At 33.7% G+C, this 26965-nt stretch overlaps 2 protein-coding genes and 1 long non-coding RNA gene across 18 annotated transcripts in view; 2 read left to right on the forward strand and 1 right to left on the reverse strand.

Annotated features, from left to right (window-relative positions):
- Window positions 1-9647, forward strand: part of si:dkey-121a11.3 — a 32890-nt gene extending 23243 nt beyond the window's left edge. For 6 of the 16 annotated variants that reach the window (XR_015521830.1, XR_015521836.1, XR_015521831.1 and 3 more), the window contains 3 exons: window positions 5593-5765; window positions 7993-8653; window positions 8803-9647. Coding sequence is in view for 5 of the 16 variants with exons in the window: in XM_087304145.1 (XP_087160271.1) it covers window positions 5593-5765; window positions 7993-8186 (367 nt within the window). In the remaining 11 variants the exon portion in view is untranslated. Of the gene's footprint in view, window positions 1-5592; window positions 5766-7992 lie in introns of all 16 variants that reach the window. The other 10 variants (XR_015521833.1, XR_015521839.1, XR_015521834.1 and 7 more) reach the window with 2 other exon arrangements.
- A 6273-nt stretch (window positions 9648-15920) lies between these two features.
- Window positions 15921-26231, reverse strand: stx6 (syntaxin 6). The gene is given in 8 exon segments (NM_001017879.2): window positions 15921-17983; window positions 20515-20609; window positions 21644-21750; window positions 21875-22003; window positions 22081-22143; window positions 23304-23398; window positions 23479-23648; window positions 26039-26231. Coding segments are annotated over 8 exon segments (771 nt in total). The 5' UTR covers window positions 26074-26231; the 3' UTR covers window positions 15921-17906.
- The window catches only part of LOC147838485 (uncharacterized), a 49639-nt gene continuing 40540 nt past the window's right edge, over window positions 17867-26965 (forward strand). The window contains exon 1 of the long non-coding RNA XR_015521863.1: window positions 17867-18002. This is a non-coding gene — a long non-coding RNA (uncharacterized LOC147838485). The remainder of the gene's footprint in view (window positions 18003-26965) is intronic.

The following is a 26965-nucleotide window of genomic DNA, read 5'->3' on the forward strand; positions in this document are numbered from 1 at the left end:
TATGATTATTTACTACCAATGTAATATAATATAATTTGTTTTGGATGCTCAAGATTTTTTAAATTTAAAGATGTTTAAAAGAATAAGGATGATGCGATGTGAGGGTGATGTTTGATGTGAACTAGTTATGAACTTGTATATAAATTAACAATTATTAAAATAAATATTATAATTTATATGTTAATATAATAAATAACATGCCTTATTGTATTTTGCAATTGAGTATGTTTAGATTTTTATTATATAAATATTTATTTTATATAAACTAATGACCACAGAGAATCAGGACCTCAGTTTAACGTCTCATCCGAAAGTCGGTGCTCACTGAGCAGTATAGAGTCCCCATCAATATACTGGGGTGTTAGGACCCACACTGACCGCAGGTTGAGCGCCCCTCGCTGGTCTCACTAACACCACTTGCAGCCGCGACCTAGCATGTGGTCTCCGATTCAGGTACTGACTGGGCTGATTTATACTTCTGCGTCAATATATATATATATATATATATATATATTAGTGCTGTCAATCGATTAAAAAAATTAACTAATTAATCGCACTTCTAAAAAAAAATTTATCGCGATTAATCGCATTTAAAAGACTGAAACTTGTAATTTTGTCTATTCGAGTGTAAAATTAATGTAAACTCAAGACAAATACTATTTAAATTCAAAATATAATTCATTATAAGAATTTTTTGTTTACTTGTAACACAGATTTCTTCATGTAAACAACATACCCACCATCAAGATCCTGGCTTGACAGCCATATTTATTACAGAAATAAAAACACAGGCATGGTAATGACATTTAAATTTCAAAACAATCAATGACAATAAAGAAAACATTGATTTCCATATTGGATTCTAAGTGGACTGCAAAAAAATGCCAAAATACAGATATTGCAAATATGGAAAATTATAATAATAATAATAAAGTATTGAAAATCTGTGCATGCCCTCGAATAGATTTACCAACTCCCATTCTATAAAATAATGGCCTAGAAAATAATGAGCATAACAAAAACTGCCAGCTGACGCACACAGTTAATGTTGATTAATAAAATAAAGATAAATAATAAAAGCAATGTGTCAGAGACCCTTAAAAAACATGTTTAACTCAACAATAAAACATCAAACGTAGCTAACAGCTTTTACATTGTCAATCAAATGAACTTTTAAAAAATGCAACAAATATTTGTTTGGGCAGAACTACAAAAATAAATGTAAAAAAAGTTGCTTAAGTTGCACACTAGTTTGGTCATGTATAAATATCATTATATTAATCATATTGTATAAATATTATTGTCACTATAAGCCTACATCATGCTGACGATCAAAAACAACTATGTCATGATATCTCATGCGCTTGTCTTCTGACCGAGTGCATCTTAAAATATATGAATGACACCCCTCATAGAAATTGAGAAGCAGACATTCTTTATAATTTGTAAAATAAAGACTTGCAGGTTTAGGAAACAGCAGGAGGAAGTTGCCGCAGCCGTGGTGCAGATTAAAAGTAAAAAAAAAAAGTATATGTATAAGGACAGATAGGTAACTAGATAGAATATATATATATATATATATATATATATATATATATATATATATATATATATATATATATATATATATATATATATATATATATATATATATATATAGTTGAAGTCAGAATTATTAGCCCCCTGAATTATTAGCCCCCGTTTATTTTTTTCCCCAATATCTGTTTAATGAATAGAAGTTTTTTTTCAACACATTTCTAAACCTAATAGTTTTAATAACTCATTTCTAATAACTGATTTATTTTATCTTTACCATGATGACTGTAAATAATATTTTACTAGTTATTTTTCAAGACACTTCTTTACAGCTTAAAGTGATATTTAAAGGCTTAACTAGGTTAATTAGGTTAACTAGGCAGGTTAGGGTAATTAGGCAAGTTACTGTATAATGATGGTTTGTTCTGTAGACTATTGAAGGAAATATAGCTTAAAGGGGCTAATAATTTTGTCCCTAAAATGGTTTTTAAAAAATTAAAAACTATATTTTAGCCGGAATATAAATAAAAACAAATAAGACTTTCTCCAGAAGAAGAAATATTATCAGACATACCGTGAAAATTTCCTTGCTCTGTTAAATATTATTTAGGAACTTTTTAAAAAAGAAAATACATTCAAAGGAGGACTAATAATTCTGTCTTCAACTGTATTATGGGCTGCATGATATTGGAAAAATTACACATTTCGATATTTTTTTATTCTGTGATATATATATTGCATATGACTACAATTTCACTAGATGAGTTGAATAAATGTTTGTAAAGAATCTATAATTTTAGATTGATTGGGATGATTCTGTATGGGAGTGTATAAAATATATTAAAAACAATCAACAAGCATAGATAAATTCAATAAAGAAAATGCTAATTAAATAAACAGATCGTTTTTTTTTTTGTTTTTGAAAGATTAAAAATTTATTTGGGTATACAGGAATTGAATAATCAAATATAAAACAGTCTTCATTTTATAAACAATTCAATAAAATGAATTATAAATTTTTCTAAGTTACAATGGTACATTTTTTCCTATGCCTGAATGCTTTTAAATCTCTCACAAAGTCACAGGACTCAAAAAACACTTGCAAAATGATCAGTTATAATCCAGCCTCAACACTGCATATACACGCGATGTGACTACTGCGAATGATCACATTGCGATATTTTAATGCTGAAACTATATATTGTGCAGCCCTAGTGTGTTTATATAATAGCTGCACATATAGAAACTTTAAATTAAATCTAAAGGCATGTTGTCTGCTTTTATCTCACCACTGACCTATATCATAACATTTACCCTGTCACAGCACCCTCCATAAATCTCCCTGTTTACCACTGTAGCCTTCTAGCATTCTGAACGCTAGTAATTTTAAGCTTGACATGTTCAGCGAAGCAGGCGTTCTGTTCCTGTAATGTTCAGACAGCTGTCGCGTTGTGCAACAGGATAAGTATTTTCCATTGACTGGCTCAGAAACAGCAGCACAGAGAGACGGAGGATAAAAATAGAGGTGTGTGTGTGTGTCTGCCAAAGACAGACAAGGAATGCTGGGAATGATCAGCCTGTCTGCTGCTATATTGAGCCTCTTGAATGTTTTACTCAACGCTGGCCTTTAAGTGTGTGTGTTTGGGTTGTTGGCATTAGCAGAGTGTGTGTTTGTCAATGGTGTGGGGATTCAATTGCATGTGTGTTTGAGAGTGTGAATGTGTGTTGAGGTGAAGGGGAGAAAGACAGAGGAAACTTACATCATCTTCATTGAGAGCCAATTGGAGAGAGAGCATCGCTTCAGAGACCAGCTGTGATTGGCTGAGAAAGAGAGAAGCTGGAATAAAAGGAAAAAAAAAAACAGAGAGAGATACATCAATGCACACTGATGGTTTTTGACCTTCTACCATTAGAAAAACTGTTCTGCTTGTGTCTTGTTTTTCTGCCTCCAGGTCTGAGTGAAATTCGATTATATTATGTTATTATATTTAATATTTTATTTTAAAAAAATAAAGTAAATGTCATAAATATATTCAGGCTCTACATTTGAAAATACATGTGTAAAATTACTAAACATTATAAATGAAAAAAAAAAAAAAAATATATATATATATATATATATATATATATATATATATATATATATATATATATATATATAGATAGATAGATAGATAGATATACACACTCAGTGGCCACTTTATTAGGTCCAACTTTCTAACTGCTTGTTAATTGTTCTAATTAGCCAATCGCATAGTAGCAACTCAATGCATTTATTTATTTAGACATGGTCAAGATGATCTTCTGCAGTTCAAACCGAGCATCAGAATGGGAAAGAAAGCTGATTGAAGTGATTTTGAACGTGGCATGGTTAACAGGCTTGTCTGAGTATTTCAGAAACTGCTGATCTACTGGGATTTTCACTCACAACCATCTCTAGGGTTAACAGAGAATGGTGAAAAAAAGAGAAATATTCAGTGAGCAGCAGTTCTGTGGGTGCAAATGCCTTGTTGATACAAGAGGTCAGAGGAGAATGGCCAGACTGGCTTGAGCTGCTAGAAAGGCAACAGTAACTCAAATAAGCACTCGTCACAACCGAGGTATGCAGAAGAGCATCTATGAATGCACAACATGTCCAAACTTAAGGCGGATGGGCAACAGCAGCAGAAGACCACACCGAGTGCCACTCCTGTCAGCTGAGAGCAGGAAACTAAGGCTACAATTCGCACAGGCTCACCAAAAATGGACAATATAAGATTGGAAAAATGTTGCCTGGTCTGATGAGTCCCATCTTCTGATGGCTACTTTTAGCAGAATTATGCGTCATGTCATAAAGGGCGAATCAGCTCACACTGGTTTCTTCACCATGACAATGAGTTCACTGTACTTAAATGACCTCTACAGTCACCATATCTCAATCCAATAGAGCACATTTGGGATGTGGTGGAACAGGAGATTCGCATCATGGATGTGCAGCCGACAAATCTGCAGCAACTGTGTGATGCTATCATGTCAACATAGACCAAAATCTCTGAGCAATATTTCCAGTACCTTGTTGAATCTGTGCCACAAAGGATTAAGGCAGTTCTGAAGGCAAAAGGGGGTCCAAGCCAGTACTAGCAAGGTGTACCTAATAAAGTGACCGGTAAATGTGTATATTTATATATAAATATTATAGATATATATATACAAACACACACACACACACACACACACACACACATTTTAAACTGCTTTCATTCCAGCCGAAATAAAACTTTCTTCAGAAAAAAAAAGAAAAATTATAGGAAATACTATGAAAAAGATTCTTGCTCTTTTAAATGTAATTTGGCAAATATTTTTAAAAAATTAAATGCCTCGGGATCCCTCTGGAGGAGCTGGAGGAAGTGTCTTAGGAGAGGGAAGTCTGGGATTCTGTAAATGACATTTCAAAATACAATTTGTAAATAAATCTAAATGGGTCAAATGTAATCTAAAAAATTTAATATGTAAATGTTTTTAAGCTAAAGCATCTGATGAATGATTTATTAAAAGATTAAATCAGGGTGTCTGTGGGGTCTTAAAAAGTTTTAATAGTTGATAAATCAATGTAGAAAAATTTAGGGCCCTTAAAAATCATTAAAAAATCTTAAATGCTATTTTGCAAGGTATTAAATATGATATCATTTTTGATTATGCAATGTATGACTGTATGCTAAAGTTTCCTGAATTTAATCTGCGAATATCAGGATGCTGTGTAGTTTATAAGGTCTTAAAATGTATGGAAAGAGTCTTAAAAAGGTTTTAAAATGCATTTACTCTGTGATTCCTGTATATATTCTGTAAATACATAAATATATATCCACCTAATAACAACTTATAACAGGCTGGAAACTGCATAGCGCAGATTTTAAAAAACAACTGATACATACAACACCATACAGCTTTTCAGGATTAAGATCCACTCTTGTAAAAATATAATTCAAATACGATATAATCAGCTAATAATAATGAACAGACCATATAATCTGTCAGATGAACACTTCTACTGCATTTGTCTCTTGGTGTGTGTTTTAGGGATCTTCAGCGTGCCTTGAGTGTGGAGGATGTGGGACGTCCCAGTGCGGTTCGGCCAGTGGGACGTGTGGCTCAGGCTTTCCCTGATGGCACCATCCTGCTGGAGCTCTCCAGACCCCCGAACGGACCCTTCGGCTTTCTCATTTCAAGAGGAAAAGGCAGGCCAGACTCAGGTGAATGACTCGTTCTTGTTTAAACACGTCTCTGGCAGCCTAAACGTGTAAAGGGGTGAAGGTGTGATTTCATGTTTTCCATTGTATTTGAACTTGTATGTTACAAGTTCATGCACATAGGCGATACATTTTTTACATTATCACAATTTATTTGCAATCCGCTTGTTAAGTCATGACGTATCACACATTAAAGTAATTTGATATAAAATCATGGTGTACACAACAGTCTCTGGACTTGCTGCATCACAAACACCAAAATGTTAACAATTTATACAAAATTTATGAATTTCTGGCCATCGGATATTAGGCATGGATGTATATATATTGCGATCGTGATTTTCAAAAGTATTACATTTCTTTGTAAACACATAATAATTACCATTTGATGAGTCATACAGTTTGATACCCGTACAGTTTGATACAGCGCTTGGACCCGGAAGCTGATTCGCGTGACGTCACAATTAACAAGTGGATAGTTTAGAAAATGCAAATGAAAAATGACAATAACTCAGAATGAAATAGACAAAATTAAACAAATTCATCTTAATAGTATCACATACTTAAAAATAGAAAGGTTCTATATACAATGGCTTACAATCATCTTAAAATTATTCAAATTAAATATTTTCCGAGACTCGCTGAAACTTCACTTCCTGTTGATGTTTAATGACTGTAAAAGGAATTTTGGGGTATAAATGTCAGGGTTTACTTTATTTTGTTAAACTCATCTACACAAATGAACTATAGTGTTTAGGTAAAAAAAAAAACATTTAATTATATTTGGTGTCTGAAAATGTTTTGGTTTGCCGGTATATGATCTATAAATTTGCAAAGACTCAAACCCAGAGACTTGTCCTCCTTCAAACACACCCCCACAAATCTACGTTCACGGTGTGGGAACGGTGCATCAACTCACAGACTGTTCCAACTGATCCAAATGAAAATCGAAACTAAGAATTCTGAGACAAAAAACACTTTGTGATTTATTTTTATTAAATAATATAAAGTAAAAGACTTTCTGAATTTAACTAATCTTAAATAATATTGATTTGTAAAAAAAAAACAAAGCACTGAACACTACTGACAGCATAGGCTTTTATTTTGGCTCACATTTTTGGTTTTGTCGAACGGTTTTAGCACCTGAAAACTCAGTGCATCTCTAAAACACACACAAAAGTATGCACAAAGAAAGAAGGTGCAATTTGTATTATCGTTATACAGTGGTAGCTCGCTAAAACCCGGTTCACTTTTTGCGGCCTCACAGTTTTGCTGATTTATTTTTGCAATTTGACATGCTTTATTTCTACAGCACAGACCCTCATTACTGCATTGTGCTCTGCGTTCTGACTGGCTGTAGACCATTGTCAATCAGTCTCCTTCGTGCCGTGCCTCCTGTACAGTACAGAATGCGCTCAGCTTGCCAAATTTACATAAATCTTTGACAATAAAAGAAAGGTAGAGGTGATGGAGCTGTAGGGCGCCATAACAGAATAAATAAATAAAGATCAAATAAATTTTGACCTTTGGTATCATTCTATAATACTGGACTTATTTTTCTACGAAGGTTTGAACTTTGAGAGTGTTTAAACAAAAGAGAAAAGTGTAAAATGTTAATGTCTGTCTGCGGAAGGTGAATAACGTGTGTAGTGAGGGGTTTTACAGCCTAAAACATCTATAATAATTGTAAATAAAGCGGACTAGTTGGCGAATTTTGCCTCTTGCGGGTTAATTTTCAAAACGTAACTCAAGCGATTAACAAGGTACCACTTTATAATTAATGCTGTTAGAACATGTTGTGGAGATGTTGTGTGTTTCATGGCGAAAGCAAAACTACTCTATTTGTAAAATAAAACCAGTTACAATCTGCTAAAGTCAAACTGTAAGTTTGATCAATCAGCTTGACCATCTGCATTTTCTGGATCAGACTCAGCCTCAAATTGAAAATATTACCACCTATCAATCAATATTGCTTTTAAAAAGCTGTTATTCCATATATGGTAAGGGGCATACCATTTCTATTGGCCAATCAGAGCACAATACTCATGAGCTTTATAAAAATTGACGAGTTTCAGAAAGGATAGGTCGAAACAAGCATTAACAATGTATGGTATGTAAAAAATAATGTGCTATAAAGCTTGTATACACATTTTAACCAGATACACAAAAAAATTGTTCTTTTTAGCAACATGATATGACCCCTTTATAACTGACTCTCTTTATGTTTAAGGGGTGTATGTTGAAGAAATGGGCGACAGCAATATGGAGAAGCTGTACGCGGGGCTGCTGGGGGTCGGGGACGAGATTTTAGAGGTGAACGGCGAGAAGGTGGCGGGACTCAGTCTGGACCTGGTGACCCGTTTAATGACTCAAAACAGCACCGCTTCCATCCGTGTGCTACGACACAGACGTCTGCAACGCTAACTGAAGACCAGATGTTTCACTGCACTCAATGTAATCAAAAGAAGGTCAGATGAGTTTTTGTGAAAGGCAGTATTACTTTTTACCGCCCTTTAGAGCTGTGTTATGGGGACATATTACACAAAAAAATCATGGTTTTGTTTCATTCATATTGTTCTGGTATTTTTTTTGGACTAACTCAAACACTGAATCAGTGTTTGGGGTGTGTTCACACCAAGGATGATAACTATATGAGTTACCGCACTTTTTGCACGCTTAAGATCCTTTAAAAATGCGAAGTTTGCATAAAAATTATTATTTTTAAAAATTTTATCCTATTCATTTAATTCCAGTCACATTTAATGTTTTACATAACTCCTGACTCCTCATTTAGAGGAGATCTGTGATTTGAAGGATACAGTTTATATTGATTTACAGCATTATTTTTATTTTTTTGTTTGCGTAATGATGCACAACAGTCTACAGCATAGGTCTCAAACTTGATTCCTGGAGAGCCACAGCTCTGCAGTTTGCTCCAACCCTAATCAAACACAGCTGATCCAACTAATCAAGGTGTTCAAGACTACTAGAAACTATTAAGCAGGCGTGAGTTTGAGGTGGTTGGAGCTAAACTATACAGAGCTGTGGCTCTCTAGGAATTGAGTTTGAGACCATTCAATATAGAGTAAAAAAGTAAAAATGTTCAGAGCTTATCATTATTAATGACATCATTTTTATGATGGTTTGATATAACATAGTTTATCGGATCAGCCGTAGCTATAACCATAATCTGCCATTTGGAGCATTTTGCACGATGGTCCGTGTTACAATTTTCACTTCGTTTTCCTTCATTAGTGTTAAAGCTAATATATTTATCATTCTTGTTGTGGCCTTTATGTTTAATTTACAGTAGTACATTGAAAAACAAACAACAAAAACCTGATTTAGTCACATTCATTTAGTGTTTTCTGACCAGAATGCTATACTATTAAATTATATTGTTACAAAAGAATATGACACATAACTACGTATGAAGGACAAGAATATTTCATGCACCAAAAGCTAAACTCAAGTATTATCATAATGAAGCACGATTTTTAACTTCTTCAGAACATTCAGTTTCATTCAAAGACTTTTCATAGTGGGTTCTAGTACCTTCTCTATGCTGCTGACGAGTACACAGATCTATACTGTACACGATCAAAAGAGCTTCATATACTCCTCCTAGAGCGCGCACCGGCTCAGTGCGCACGCTGCATTGCATTGATCATCCGCTTGAAAAGCTCTTTAGTAAATTGATTGGATATTTCTCCATGAGCCAGCACATTGCCATGCCTCTACAGTGAAATCCCACACCATTAGCGTGCTGCCCTAAAGGAGATCAGTATTACGGTACATGCTACGCAAAAGGCTACCAGTCTAATGTATTTTGTTACATTTATTTATATGTGTTCCTATCAAATAAAACAACTGGCTTTTGTGGGAGTGCATGTTTTTTTTCTTCCTGTATATGCTGAACTACGAAGTATTACAGATTTTAGACAAATCTGAACTGTTGAAAGCAAACTGGTAAAAGCAAACTGGTCTGTTTTAGACTACCTCTCGAAGTGGTTGAAAGTTGACTAGCTCGAGATGTTTAAGACTCCATTTACACCATTTTATTTGTGGTAGGGTTGATGAAAACATCTCAAGTGGTACCTATTTTACCCCTTTTTAAGATTTAAGTCTCCAGAAATTTTTTGTCTCCAGAAAGATTTTGTGTCTCTAGAATGTGTCTGTAAAGTTTCAGCTCAAAACATCTATCAGATTATTTATTATACCTTTCAGAATATTGGATTTGCTGCTCTGAACACAATGTAGCTGTGTTTGCTGCCTTTGCCTTTAATGCTAAATGTTCTCACCGCCCATCATTCCCATGTGCCTGTTAGAGTGTGCCTCATTCTCTGGCAGCTTCAGATAAACAGCACAGTGACAGACATGAAGGAAGCAGATCTCTTGTAACGTTTCTGAGAAATACTACAGTAAGAACGTTCCCAATGATTATTTGATGTATTTGTTGTGGAGTTATTTCAAACCTTTCTGCAACGATGAGTTACACACATTGTCATTACAAATTTCACACACAGACACACACAGCTTGGGCGTTTAACTTTACACTGGTTTTGCACGCCAACTGTGACAGGATACACGTTAATATCCACTGCTGTTTGGATATCCGTTATGTTAATGTACAGAATAAACCTGATTTAATGTCCATAAACTAAGATTAAAGCATCTTCTTTTACAGACAAGTGGCTGTGGTGACAAATTTTGTAGTGATTTTACCATCTTTACTTTATTACAAACATGCACCAATTAAAAAACGTTTTAAACTTGTAAAAGTCCTTCTTGATCACATTTGATGATGAGTGATGATCACAGAAGGCTCAACAGATCTTTTAATCCCAGTTGCTTTGCGCACGTTCTGTCTTGTTGATATTATAATACGCATTTCTACGGAGACATGTTAATATCTGACTGTCAATCAATTTGGTGGGCGAGGACTGAAATGGTAAACTGCAGGGTTTGTCCAAACACCCTCATTAGTGGTGTGTTACAATGTTTCTGTGTTTTTGTGCACCGAGGAAAGCTTTAAAGCTGAAATCCATTGACATATTTTATTAAATTTACTCATTTTATTGCAAGTGTTATATTGCTGAAGTTCCCTATTGTTACTATATTAACTTCAGTTTCTCAAAGGTGTCAATTTAGTTGTGTGTATTTTCTACATCTACGTTCATCTAAACATCTTTCTCAGTAGAATGGATGTTTTGCTAACCACATATCACACCTCAAGGATTTCATATGTCTTTACTGCTTAGTGGAGAGCGAAAAAGAAAATACATCAGTTGATCCGCGCCTTATGAAGGTCTTGGTTTGTCCAGCTGTCTGTGCGAGGTAAGGAGGAGGTGTGTGTACTGGTCAATATCCCTCCTGTCCACTCTTATTGATTAGACAATGATTGATTCCAACCTGGACACTAACACAGACACAGACACACACACACACACACACACACACACACACACACACACTCACATACGCAAACGCATATCATAAAAACACCCAATACCACTTGAGCTGGTCTTCAGCCAGTTTTAAAATTAACTATGAATCAGTTCACTTGTGGTGAGAAACACAACAGACCAACAAACAAATGTTATGATGTACTCTGTGTGGGAAAAATAGCAGTGCTTTACTGTTTCTAATGCCTCTCAGAATGAATCATAGGTTAACCTGGAGACGATGTAAAGTGCCTTATTAAAATTTGGCCAGAAAAATGTTTTAGAACAATAGTCCAGATCAAATAATGACTTTAACGGCACATTTGGTCTATTTATAAACATTGCCTTGTAAGCGTGAAACAAACCATGAGGAAAATGAAACAATGGAACAGTTTTAATTCCTGGATCAGTACAAAGCAACGGTCTAAAGGTGTGAAAATGCCCTTAGGATATAAGCAATTATATCCTTCATTACACACTATTCATAGCGGTGTCATTGATTACAGTTTTTTTTTTTTACATTCTAATTTGCTCAAATAAAAAAGAAAACCTCTACAATAACGTTATCATGACTTTCAGAAGAAACAAACAGCGTTGGGGTCACATTACAAGTAACGTGAGTTACGTAATAATATTAGTTACTAGTTACTATTAGTTACTATTGGTTATTAGTTAATAGAGTTTCTTTTTAAAATTGTAAAACAAGTTACTTTTTAGTTAATTCACTTTGCATTCATTCATTTTCTCGTCGGCTTAGTCCCTTTATTAATCTGGGGTCCCCACAGCGGAATGAACCGCCAACTTATCCAGTAGGATGCCCTTCCAGCCGCAACCCATCTCTGGGAATCACCATCAACATTTTTTGGTTATTTTGTGTAATACATGCTTCAGTCATTTATGTATTTATTTTTATTACATCTAGTTTATTAATAAAACTGAAGTTTTCAGTGTTTTTGGGATATTTAGTGTATCCTGACCTACAGTATCCTCTGATTAGCTATCAGACGTTACTGTAGGTCAAACTACACAAACTGCGTCTAATTTGACTTTACTTTTAGGCTATATGTAGAAACAAACTCCTATTTCTGTCTTGTGAACACTTGATGACTATCAGTGCTCTAGATCTGCCAGTTTCATACTGTTGAGTTATTTAGTCGTTCGGGTATGTACCGTTATAGGGGTGGTCAAATGTATTTTTATATTATCTGTTACTTATTAACATTATTATTTAAAATACAGATCAAAGTGAACTATTTCTCAGTATTAAAGGGCTGACCCCCCATACATCTTGTTTTGACATCCTTCAGGGGTAATCAAGCATTAATTGGGCGGTCAATCCCCCTCAGTCCCACTGTAATTCGCACCCTTACGAGTACCTGTCAGTTCGAACATCATGGATTCGCATTTGGAGTTTATTTATTTTTTATGAACACGAAAAAGATTTAATTTGAGGAAGGATGTGAGGATGACCGCCCGGCTAGTGTCCACATGTGATGCTGTTGGACTGTTTGTGACGTATTTAAGCGTTCGCGGTTTTTTCTGACAGGAATGAGTACCGGCCGGTGTAAACACGGAGTAAGAAGAGCTCAGGATGGTCACGGATGCTGTTACACAGGGTAAGTTTGGTTTACAGGCCTTCACAACCTTGACTGGGGCTCTCAAGTGCGGGTTTATGCCGTGTGTTGCGGTGCTCGTGTCGTGAGCTCAGCTGTTTGTCCCCGTCCTCCCCCAAACTCACCATCCCCACAGGACAAGCCTGGGCTCAGCTGTCCCGAACAAACCTGCACCCTGCTGCACCTGCTGCCTCTCACTCTCTCTCTCTCTCTCTCACTCTCACACACACACGCACACACACACACGCACGCAGACACAAACGCACGCACACCCACGTACTCACACACGCATGTCTGGTTTACCATCCTTTTGGGCACTGTACATTCTGTATACTCCTTCCACTTACCCCTTACAAAAACCACTCAATTCTGTAAGATATGTAAACTTGTTTACCAGTATTATAATCCACCGGGATATGAATGTCTCAACTAATATTACCATTTTAAGTTTGTTACAGATCTTCTTGATTATTATTCATAAATAAAATATGGAGTATTAATAATAAACATTCTAAAAATATTTAATTCAGTTGAAAATATGAAATTGATAAATGATGCAAAATCCATCCAACAACATATAAACATTTTAATAGGCAGCATGAAAAATAATACATTTTATTAATTAAAAAAAAACACTCACCGGCCACTTTATTAGGTACACCTTACTAGAACCAGGTTGGACCCACTTTTGCCTTCAGAACTGCCTTAATCCATCATGGCACAGATTCAACAAGGTACTGGAAATATTCCTCAGAGATTTTGGTCCATATTGACATGATGGCATCATTCAGTTGCTGCAGAATTATTGGCTGCATATCCATAATGCGAATCTTCTGTTCCACCACATCCCAAAGGTGATCTATTGGATTGAGTTCTGGTGACTGTGGAGGCCATTAAAGTACAGTAAACTCATTGTCATGTTCAAGAAACCAGTGTGAGATGATTTGATTCAATTGGTACTAATGGGCCCAAAACCTGTCAAGAAAAGATCCCCCACACCATTACACCACCACCAGCCTGATCTGTTGATACAAGGCAAGATGGATACATGCTTTCATGTTGTTGATGCCAAATTCTGACCCGACCATCCGAATGTTGAAGCAGAAATGGAGACTCATCAGACCAGGCAACGTTTTTTCAATCTTTTGTCCAATTATGGTGAGCTTTTGTGAATTGTAGCCTCAGTTTCCTGTTCTGAGCTGACAGGAGTGGCACCCAGTGTGGTCTTCTGCTGCTGTAACCCATCCGCCTCAAGGTTTGACGTGTTGTGCGTACACTTTCTTATTTGAATAGTTTTACGTTTTACAAATTATTTTTATTAATTTGATTACATTTTTGTATGAACATTAATTTGGTCCTTTAAGTATATTGATGATAATATATGCAGAAATGGATACATTACATAATATTCACAGCATTATTGAAATATTATATTTTATAATAAATATACAAATACTTTAATAGTGATAATTGGCAAAGAACAAAAAAAAGTAAAATCTATAAAAATGTTATAATATAAAATTGACATTTTCAAAAATGCTTTCAAAATACATATTAAACACACAAAAGTTTCATGTATAATTATGAAATGTCAGATTTTGGATTAAATTAATTACATTTTGTACAATAACACCAAAACATCTAATTTCTTTTAAAACATTTTTAATTTTTTAATAGATGTTCATTTTTATATGTATTATAATAATATAATAATAATAATAATAATAATAATAATATATAAATATAATAATAAACAACACTGCTTATTATACACTTGTTAATGGTTCACATCATGATACAGACAAACACTGGGACCAAAATGAGAAGTATACTGTGCGGTGTAATTTATTATTATAATATAATGTGAGTGTGCAGGCGGGCTGAATGCTTCTCACTGCTGATGGTTTGTGGGTCTCAGGTGCTGATCTGGAATAATCAGTGATTCAGAAAGAGGCCTGTCATCATCAGCTCCTCCTGCTGGATTACTGGATCAATAGTAGATTCTCCATCACCGTTAGCACAATAATCAATACTCATATTCTCACAGACCTCAGTCGACAGCAGCTTCCTCAGCATATAGGAAACAGATCACTCAGAGCAACATGTCACCATCAAAACATATTACATTATATAAACCTATTATTTTAATCAACTGTGTCTGTGTGTGTGTGTGTATGTAATATATATTTAATTTCTTTAATATCGATGAATATATGTTTACTTACATAAATTGCATATTTATCATATTTCACATTTTTAAAATAAATTTTAAATTTACCAAGAATTTATGTAAACAAATATTTACATACATTAAAATATTTAGTAAACAGGCTTAACTGTTGTATTTGTTGTGTAATAATACTATTCACAAACAAAATATGATAAATGTAATTAAGTTATTAATATATTATTTAAATAGTTAAATATACACACAGACACACATTTGTTTATACATAATTATATATAGTTGAAGTCAGAATTATTAGCCCCCCCCCCCCCCCCCCCACCCCCGTTTATTTTTTCCCCCAATTTCTGTTTAATAAAGAGAATTTTTTTCAACACATTTCTAAACATAATAGTTTTAATAACTCATTTCTAATAACTGATTTATTTTATCTTTGCCATGATGACAATACATAATATTTGACTAGTTATTTTTCAAGACACTTCTATACAGCTTAAAGTGTCATTTAAAGGCTTAACTAGGTTAATTAGGTTAACTAGGCAGGTTAGGGTAATTAGGCAAGTTATTGTATAACGATGGTTTGTTCTGTAGATTTTTGAAAAAATATACAGTTAAAAGGGGCTTAAAATGTTGACTTTAAAATATTTTTAAAAATATTAAAAACTGCTTTTATTGTCACCGAAATAAAACAAATAAGACTCTCTCCAGAAGAAAAAATATTATCAGACACACTGTGAGAATGTCCTTGCTCTGTTAAACATCATTTGGGAAATATTTAAAGAAGAAAAAAATTCAAAGGGGGACAAATAATTCTGAATAGAACTGTATATGTACATAAAAACATTAAATATAAATGCAATAATATAAATTATTTGTCTTAATTAATTTCTTTTATATTCAAGCATCAATCCAGGCATCATTTTGAATTGATTTATTTATTGGGGCTCAGAGTTTCACACAGTGACAGACTAAGGGATTCTGGGTACATGGGTGACTTGACAGTTTTCTGAGGGATAAAGTGAAATGATCAGGGGTAAAAAAATAAAAAAATAAAAAACAGGAGTAAACAAACACCGCAAACAAACACGTACAACTCACGCGATCAGGAAGAACAGCGTTTATGAGTCCATTAACAACCCTGATCTCTCCGCTCCGTCACTGCGCCTCAGCAACAGTGCCGGCATTGTGCAATTGTGTCACTATTTGTATCGTAAAATTGCATAATGGAATCAGTCATACTTCGAACCAATCAGAGCTCGCGTACTCAGTCATGTGACTGGAATCATCTGGAACACTATTATATGGGCCAACAAAAATGTTGGAGAGATAAAAACACTGCAGATTCGCTGTATTTCTCATCTTGACTTCGAAAGAAAAGTATAATTGATCGAACCAAATTTACTTTGTAAAAAGGGTAAATCACACAAATCTACTGAAGTCATATTTTGCATTAAAAACATAAGAAAAGTAATTGTAAGATTATACTTTTTTGTATTTTACAGGCAATTTAACCATTTTTTGTCAATTAAACAAACATAAAAGGTCAAGTTTGATTAATTAAACCGCCCAGATGAACTTATTTTGTTATTACTTCATTGTTACAGTGTTATTGCAATGTAATTACCAGCATATTGCATTATAACATTATTCACAGCAGTCAAACATGTCAATATCACGTGAAAACAATTCTCTAGTGCAAATGTCACGTTTTCCTTTGAGTTTGTGGCAAAATACAACACTTGTTTGTGTGATTCACCCAAGAAATCAGTCAAACCAAACACAAACAAAACAAATATCTATTTCAACAAACACACTTGTGTTTTACACAGAATAAGTAGTGTTGCGCTGTCAAAAAGCAAACAAAAACACTGTTTTTTTTTTTATATCACTGAATGCTGCTTCACACGTTTCCATTTAACTTAGTAATGTAAATAAAAATGACAGCGCGTGAAAATATGAAAGCTAATCATTTATTGAAATGAATCGCCGAGCAGTGAAAGTAAGTTCATTCACGAGTATCCGGCGTTGTGAAATGAAATGTAACTTCGCCTTTTTCTGTGCTAAGGCACTGACTAGTTAGTGACCCATAACTCATAGAACGTAACTACCTAAACATTAGTCATTCAGTTCTCATTTAACACTAAAATTAATCCAAAATCCACTTTCATCTGAAGTGATCCGGATATTTTACGAAGTAATCAATTGTCGTGCAATTTTCGTATTCAATGCCTACTAAAAGCACACTATTTCACAGCTAATGTTTGAATTTAGTGTTTTACATAAACATTTCTGTTAAAAACACGATTCGAAGCAGTATTGTGTGAGTAAACCTCACTTTTTAGAATTATCGATAACTCAAATGTAAAAAAAAGTAAACAAAGTACACAGAAAGCAACACTTAGACGAAAAAACAAACTAATTTGCATTAGTATGATCAGTAACATACCCGCTTAAACAGTATCAGGTTGGTTAAACTCCATTGTTTAGTAAGTTTGTAGTTAGTGTTGATTATTTACAGTAGTTTAATCTGACTATTAAAACAGTGCTCAGGAAATGTTGTATATTTCAATACTAGAGAAAGAAAAACAATACATTAGATAAGTGTTTAAACTCATGGTCCATTCTAAAGAAATGATTACCCTGGATTACGACACTACAGGACATATAAAATGATTCAGACTGCATTACTGCAAAACCGAAATGCATTTGCGAAAAATAGCCCATGCTTAAAGCGCATCGTTTTCAGTCTGAGCTGTTTATAGGAACAAAAAAAAACAAACAAAAAAAACGGCTCTACTATATAATGAAGTAGATATGGAAAGAAAGAGTTTTGTTTGTGAAAGTTTGTTCTGTCTTTCCAAGCACCTCAGTTGAAGTGAAGATCCATGAGAGGACGGTTTGATCACAGAATAATGAAGAGGAGGATCACCACAAACAGGATGGCGAGCAGAACGCCGATCGCACACCACTGACGTTTATCTGCGAAGATCAGCAAAGGGTATAGATTTTATTTACATAGTCATTTTTTAAAGCAATACTACAAATATATAATAAAATACTATTGAAATATTCACACTGAGGACATCCAAGATGATGTTTTCATTACTCGAGAGAGATTTCAGCAGCTTTCTGTGTGTTCACTGCCTTTCTACACCTCCCATCCTTCATGTGTTCAATACTTTTTCCCTGTGTCATTCCATTTTATTACGCATAACTTCATTTGTAAACTAATTCGATGTGTTTTTTGGCATATATGGATTTCTTTGGTTGTACCAACATCCGGGGAAAATTTCAAGTCAACGACACCTAAGAAATATGTTTTCTGAGAAAAATGATGACACGTTTAATCCTTATTTCCCTCGTTGTATATACTTAACGGTGTGGACGCAGCTGTTTTTGCGACCAACCTTACTGAATGCATTGGTAGAAGTCGCAAATTGCATCGGAGAAGATTGTGCAATGCAATTTACTAACGTTTGCGCTGCTCGAATCTTAATTTTTTTGCACCATTAAATGTACATATATTTGCACATATTAAATGTGGTTTGAAATTTCATTTATATCATTCCTATGATTCTTAGCTGAATTTATCATCATCATTACTACAGGTTCACATGACCCTTCAGAAATCATAATAATATTATGATCAGTCATTATTGGTACAAAATCACTAATAATGATTCTCACAATGATCAGTGCTGAATTTTTTTTTGTCTTGCTTCACAGTATCGTGGAATCTTTTATACATTTTACAAAAGATTCTTTGATGAAAAGGAAAGTTAATAGTTTTTAAAATAATCGTTTTTTTATTATAAATGTATTTACTTTTATTCTTGAACAATTTATTGTGATGAATAAAAGTAAATACATTTTCCGCATTGCTGCAAATTTGCCCTGTTTGTTAAATCTGGCACTATCAGTAATAAAACAACAATAAAAACACACAACAGCTTGAATAAACTAAAACAAGAAAATTAATTGGAAAGATAACAGAGAAGAGGACTGAATTATTTATTCATTACTTTATAACTAGGAAAAATACCCTCCCCCCAAAATTTTGCTTATGATAAATTCTTTAAAAATACCATTTGAAGGTTTGTCATAAAGACACCAATATTTCAATGAACTGCCAAAACACATACATAGTAATCGAGACATACAAGTGTCAGTTTTCTGGTGAAATTTACCCTTAAACCTTTCCTTTGAAAAGGTCCGGAAGTTGGACTTCCTGTTTATGCTTTGCCTTATAAGGGGCACTGCAGCCAATCACCTTTAGCTACAACAGGAAATCCAAGGGTCCTCTGAACAGGAAATGCAGGGTGGATTTCTTTCTATGCAAAGTGCCAACTTTATGAATTGACACAGTTTTCACTTTTACATATATTAAAACTGCTATAACCAACTAAATGTGTGACCCTGGACCACAAACACCAGCCTTAGATTCTGCCAAAGCCAAATTGTTCTTTTATGCCAAAATCATTTGTGTATTAGGAAAAATCATGATCTATGAAAACATTAAGTAAATTTCATACAGTAAACAAATCAAAACTCAATTCTCGTTGCTCTAGTTCTCGGTTGCTTTCACTTTAAACAGATTATTTATTGGCCTAAAGTTAACCATGTGCATGTGATCATCCTTTCATTATCACACGATATGTTTTTCACCTGCTTTTATTTGCTTACGATTTTATTTGCTTCTTTTTTTGTTAACATGGTTTAATTACCATTTTTAGAATATTGCTTTAATGGGAGATTAACTCTCCATTTATGTGTAGTTAACTGGTGATCCGAGAAACCTTTAGCCAGGACAGATTACTGTGCATAGTTTTAGGTACATGACAATAATTATTTGTTAAAAAAATCAATTGCTTTTTGCAATGAAATGTTTTGTTCAATAAAAAGTATAGTATACAGCTATATTTTGCTTGTTTTGACACATTTAAAATTTGTGGCTACCAAATAATTATAATAATTGTTAAATTTGGTAAATCCTTATTTCTGAGCTCTGAAAAGTCATCTGAAATAAAAACTAATTGCAATATAACACTAAGAAACCATGACCCTTTTGACCATGCTCATTGAGCAAGCTCATACACGACACACAAAAACTGAAATGAATGAGGAGGCATGGGGACATAGTCCAAAATTTAAATAGTATTTTATGCATATAAAATTTATTTTCGCAACATCAAAATTTTGGCTAGTGAAAATGCAGAGTGGCTAGTAATGTAGGAAAACTACTAGCCACAGTGGCCGGTGATCAAAAAAGATCATTTCAAGCCTTGCATATAGCAATTCAAAACGCATTTACTCTGCTTTCAGATGATGTATAAGTGACTAGTACTGTGGGTCACATTTTAGAAAAAAGTGAAATAGTGTGTCAGACAGGATGTCAAAAATGAAAATCTGATGTTTCAGCTCAGTGACTTCTGAATGTATTTTGAGAATGATTTAAAGTGCACTGTTAACCATGCAAGAGTGAAATGAAGCGTATGTGCTGTATTACTCACCGCTGGTCATGTGAGAAACTTTAGCCAGTTTCTTCATGACGTTGTCCAGTCTGGATTGAGTGCTGTCCATCTCATGTGAAAAGTCATCCAGCATTCTGAAAACAGTCCAGACACACAGTCCATTCAAGAAAAGGTCTGTTAACTCAACCGCAATGACTAGACACATCTGTCAGGGTTCAGCCAGAACAGCTCAGTTTTGTTCATTTTAAAAGGTTGTGTTCAGGTTTTTAACAACAAGAATAGTTTACTGTATTCATGTAAAGTCTAAAATATCAATACTATAGCTCTGCTATATAAATGAAGTATAAGTCATTTTTACACAGCATATATTTTATATAAGATTATATTCAAGTCATTTTTGCTTTTTACAGAATATGCAGACATTTTTTGTTGCTATTTCAGCATAAAATATTTTGTAAAAAAAAAAAATAAATCTTTGGATTGATGGAGAATGATAACTAAAAACCTAAATCATAAACTAAAAAAATGTTTTTTTAACTTTTATTTTTAGCCAATTAGATCCACTTGTTTGGTAAACAAAGCAAGTAATACATCTACAGAAATGATATCATATTATTTAATAAACTGCACTGTAAATACATCATATAAACATTTGCATATAATACAATAACATTACTAAAATATAAAATATAATATAAAAAAATAAATACATTTTACATATATGAACTATTTTCATATAGTTTATATGAACTATTGAAATAAACATTTACTATTTTAAACAATATACAAGTGAAAATCAAAAAATGTGATAAAAATGACCTATCAAAAATTTTTATATACTAGATTTTCTCAAATATTGCATATTTTTGTAAACCATAGAAATGTAATGTTTAATTCCTAAATAAAAGTATATATAAATAGAGAGAGAGGGAGATACACACACACACACTAAACATTATAAATAAAAATACTATATATATTTATTTATTTATCCATACATACTGTGAAGAGTATGTAATACTTTTCATATCACAGTTACATTAAACACTGTTCTTTAGAAATCATTTTTCATTTATATATAATATACAAAAATAATTTTAACAATATTTCTAATAAGATTATATATTAATATATAAATTCCTGCTTCATCAATATTAATATAACTCACACAGCTTGCTCATCCAGCTCCTGTCCGATTCTCTGAGACATGTTCTTCAATACACCAATAGTTCCTGACACCAACTCCAAATGCTCATCCTGCTTTTCTGCTATGAGCTGCCATGTGAACACATAATTACAAACAGTTTACTCTCTTGATAAATGCTCATCAATATTGCCAAAAATGCTAATTATGCACTAATAACCAGTTTACAGTGTTGTGAACCGCTTTATTGAGTACCTGTTGCTGCGTCTGTTGTTCTTCAATGAACTGTGAATTTGCCGTCTGCAGCTCATTGTCAAGTCTAGTGTACTTTTCACCACTCGGTTGCCAGATTGGGCCCCGGGATCCACCTTCGCCCATTAAAGTCTGATAAGGGAACATAAATTGTCAATTTAAAAATACAACAAAAACGGTCAGAACTAAATCCGGTTTTAATATCAAACCTGTCGATTTTTCTTCTCAGGCACTGTAATGGCCATCGGACTGGTCATGTGGTCTTTCATCTCCTGCAAAATAAATTAATCTATTATAAATGGCGGTGTACTATGGACTTATTTTTGTTTATTTATTATTCAATCAAAATATTTAGTTTTAGGGAATAATGTAATACACCAATAAAAAAGTAAAAGATTGCAAATAAATCATAAACGTTTAATTAAAAAAAACTTGTGAATGATGATAAAATACTTTGGATTGAAAAACATAAACTATTGACTTATTATGCAGTTACCACACTTTCCATTGCACACTTATTCATTGTGCTCTCTGATCTGCTGTCATGTATTGCACATCTAGAATTTTTTCTTGTCAGCGGAAATGTTTTTTTACTTTTATGTTTTAATTACTGTGTATTTTAATTTTTCCCTAAAACTAAATATTTTTGATTGAATCATAAAGAAATAAAATAATTATATAGTGTCCAGGCCTATTACATTAAGGACAAACACCATGATGATGTTTTTTTTATTCTAAATGTTTTTTTTTTGTTTGTTTTTAAATCAACCCACAATCATGACTAATAGCAATGATAAACTTCACGATCACTTTATTTCCAGCATTTTTTATCAGAATATATCCTGCTTTGAAAAGTGCTATTCTTAATAAGTGTTAGCGACTGGTGGTTGTAAAGTGAACTGCAGTCAATAACTTTTAATAAAAAAATCATTTATTCTTAGATTTAATTCATTCTTCACATATATGAAAGCGTCACCAACAACAAAATAAACGCCAAAAGAAAAAAAAAACATTGAGAAAACAGTCACCAAGAGGGCATCTGATAATAGCAATGTAGATATATTTGCAGTTCATGTCGCCAGATGAGGTCATTAAAATTATGATTGTATTTTATAAGCATATATAATTGTCAAATGAGATTTTTCCAACCAAAACATTCAGCGTCTATAGCGTTAAAATGAATCTACAGGCTTTCATAGAAACAGAAACATTTATTTTGGGTTTGACCGTTGACCTTTATGTCCATTCAAATTTAAAATCCAAATCCATACCAAGATTTTTAAATGAAAAGTACTTTTTAGTTTTTATCATAGGCTTAGACGTCATAATAAAAATATAACCTGTTCTTTATTTTGACTTAAAACATGAGGCTTTACTGTGGATGCTAAAACATTAGTTGTAAATGTGCTTTCAGTCGGTCAGATCAGCTCACCCTGACTGTCTGCCGTGTGCTAGTGATGAAGGCTTTCCTCTTGGCAAGTTCCATTGCGTCGAGATTGAACTTCTTCGGATTGGCCTCCACAATACTTAAACACAAGGTTAAGGTTACAACCAACATATAAACAGCATCAAGGCCAAACAATGACGACTTTAAGCTAAAAGGATATTGATAGTCTCATCCAAGTCCTCCAAGTCCCATTCAATGGACCTCAAACTGTTTCGTAATTCGTTGGTGGTCCAGTCCACTTCCTCCTTGCTGGCTCCACCCGCATCCTGTAGCAGCTCTATCCATCTCTGATGAAGACCTTGAGCTGTGTTTACAGCCTTCTGCACCTCTCTAAGACAAATACATTCAATTAAGCCTCAAGGTTAATTGACCTATTAAAATGTAGACAAGAATACTACAAAGTGTGCAGATAATTATGAAAATTATAAACATATGATCATAATTGTTTTGTTCAAAAGAGAATTTGACCAATTCTCAAATACATAATTCTTAGCAAACTACTAAAATATTTTACATTTAATTTATTATTAATCAGTTTTATTAGTATTATTATTTATAATAATTGTCATTAAATTAAATATTAATAGACTGTCTGATGTGTATAATCATTAAGCAGATGCAACTCTCACTAAAAAGTCAAAAATAATGGACGCAATCCTATAGAAAGTGATAAATTAAAGGTGCTGTGAAGTGCTTTAAAATTAGCATTTTAAATTTGATTTCTTTGTTGTAATCTGAAATACAAATCATGAAGACAGGGTGGGACATAGAGTAGCCCCTCTCCTTTATAAAAAACATCCAAGAGTGTTTCGTTTTTAATCACAGCTCTGCCAGTGAGAGTGGTTGATCTCAAAAAAGATGCATCAATGGATAAAGCAAATGAAAAGCATCTTGAGGGGGGTGGGTATGTCAGACACTAGAGAGTATTTGATTGGTCAGAATATTTGATGAGAAACTACAATAGATAACCCCCAATAATATAAATCCCCACTTTATAAAAACCAATAGCTGAAGTGTTATACAATACTGATTTCTTTTAAGGACAGCTTATGTATCTGTCTTCCTCCTGCCCTAGTTAGTATTTGTCGTTCAATAGTAATACCTTAATTTTACAGGTTTATTAATGCTGTGATCTTCTTTTGGTCGTTTAATATATATACAAAACGAAGGGCCCAAAAAGGAGGTGTAACATTGGGAAAATATATATATATATATATATATATATATATATATATATATATATATATATATATACATACATACATACATACATACATATATATATATATATATATATATATATTTTTTTTTTTTTTTTTTTTTTTTCCTCCCCAATGTTACACCTCCTTTTGGTCCCTTCGTTTTGACATGTCAAAATAAACCTGCTTCATAAATATGCACATCTAAATATAATTATCTTACACCCCCAGTGCTTGTTAAAAAATTACACGTAACTTATTAATGATTATACACAATATCAATACTAGGGCTGCACAATATATCGTTTCAGCATCAATATCGCAATGTAGTCATTCGCAATAGTCACATCGCAGGTTGTGCAATGTTGAGTCTGTAGTATAATCTATCATTTTCATGTTTTTTTGGACAGTAGGATTTTAAAACCAGAGGCATAAAAAATTTTACCATTTGTAAGTTAACGTTAGACGTAAAAATGATAAAACACTGTTTATTTATCTTTTTTTATTGTTTGATCTATGCTTGTGGATAGTTTATTATAATTATTGCAGATGCACTTTTCTGCAGAATCATCTGAATCAGATAATTATATCGCAGAATAACTAAATATCGCAATGTTAGATTTTTCCAATATCATACAATCAACACTTAAGAAGTGTGAAATCGGTACAATTAAACAATAATTATGCACGCACTTTATTACAGCGCCTAGACTGCAGTTCTGCACAAGACGTTTGGCCACAGGAGAAACGGTCGTGCTCAACTGAGCCTGGTTTCGCTCAAGTTTTTTTAATTCTTCACTTTCGCCAATTGGTGAAGTTTTTTTCCCTTGCCACTGGCTTGCATGGTTTGGGAGCAGTGGAGCTGCGCATCGATGGATTTGCTTTTCAGTGTTTAAACTCTCAGCAGTAAAAATTAAACCACACTGAACTGAATGGACTGAACTAAACTGAACTTCAACACAAAAATAAGCTGACACTGTTTCAATTTACTATAATCTTCTATGTGAAGCTGCTTTGACACAATCTAGATTGTAAAAGCGCTATAGAAATAAAAGATGAACTGAATTGAAAGGTTTTACTATGATAATGCAATGCTTTTGGATGTCTGACATGGAAAAAACTATGCTATTACGTTACTATCCAAAAGCATACCATAATATGTATCCCCAAAAAGTGACAAACATGGTAACGTTACATATTTGTAAATCCTAACTTATAGCAAAACGCAGATGTCTGGCAACCCAAAACAATACCACTTTAAAGGGAAGACGACACAAATATCGATTAACGCTATGAAGCGTTTGAGAAAAAAATCGATAATTATGGTTGCCATGACAACACGATAACGATCTTACCGAAACAGCTGCTTTAAATGGTGCCGAGTATCAACGTAGGACAAGTCAAATAGCTAATGTACGTAAAGTTTAAAATAATTAACGTTACTCCAATCTGATTCCTGAAAGTGTCTAATTCGACATCTTATATTCGCCCCTAGTCTCCGATCTAAGCCCTGAAACTCACCCTTTCACCACGAAAAACGGATCTTCCATCGACATTTTGCTGCTCAGATGAGTCGATGAGTGGGGTGCGATAATCTCATGCTCCTGACCGCGGCTGGTTTAGCTTTACTTGGACAAAGGAGAGCGCTTTACGTGTTGTTTACATGCGGGACAGAGCCCGGATCCGCTCAGCCGCCATTGCCCGGCGGAATCACATCCGGGTCCTCGAGCGTCTAGACACACGCACGCGCCTGGGCAGATAAACAGCAGCACGGGTTGTTTTGGTTTGTTGAAGTAAAAGAACAAAGCGTTGCCACTAATATGCAAAATGCCTAAATATAAAATATACTTACGAGATATTAGTTTAATTTAGATAATGCTTTAAATATATGTTGGTAGTCAGCATTCTGTCTATTCATCATCCAGGCAATATTATGTAAAGTAGCTTACCATTATTATTATAATAAATCTACTATATGTAAATGTTTACGTAATTGAAAGCTAATTTATAGTTTATGCGTTAAACATATGCTGGTATAGTTGGTGGTTCATTCCACTGTGGTGACCTCTAATAAATAAGGGGACTAAGTCGAAGGAAAATGAATAAAGGAATTTATAACATACTAAAATATTGAACCTACGTCCTCAAAATTAAATTTAACTGAATCATTATACACCGACTTCAAAATGATTACCTTTTGATTTGCCACCAAAATTAACATAAAATAAGAATATTATTATTCACAGAAAATAAAAAATAAAATCCATGTTTTCAGATCTTACCCAGACAGCACACATACGTTGGGCCGACGTCGGCCGAAGGTCAACACGTCGGCCCCTTTAATTCTAACATCGGTATATGGTCGGCCAAACATACGCATGATCGTTCGGTCGTGTGTTCTATTGTTCCAGCTCAACAAACGTCGGCTGTGCATCGGTTAACGACCAC

Source organism: Danio rerio, chromosome 22, assembly GCF_052040795.2.
Source record: "Danio rerio strain M-AB ecotype USA chromosome 22, GRCz13ab, whole genome shotgun sequence".
Taxonomy (NCBI): domain Eukaryota; kingdom Metazoa; phylum Chordata; class Actinopteri; order Cypriniformes; family Danionidae; genus Danio; species Danio rerio.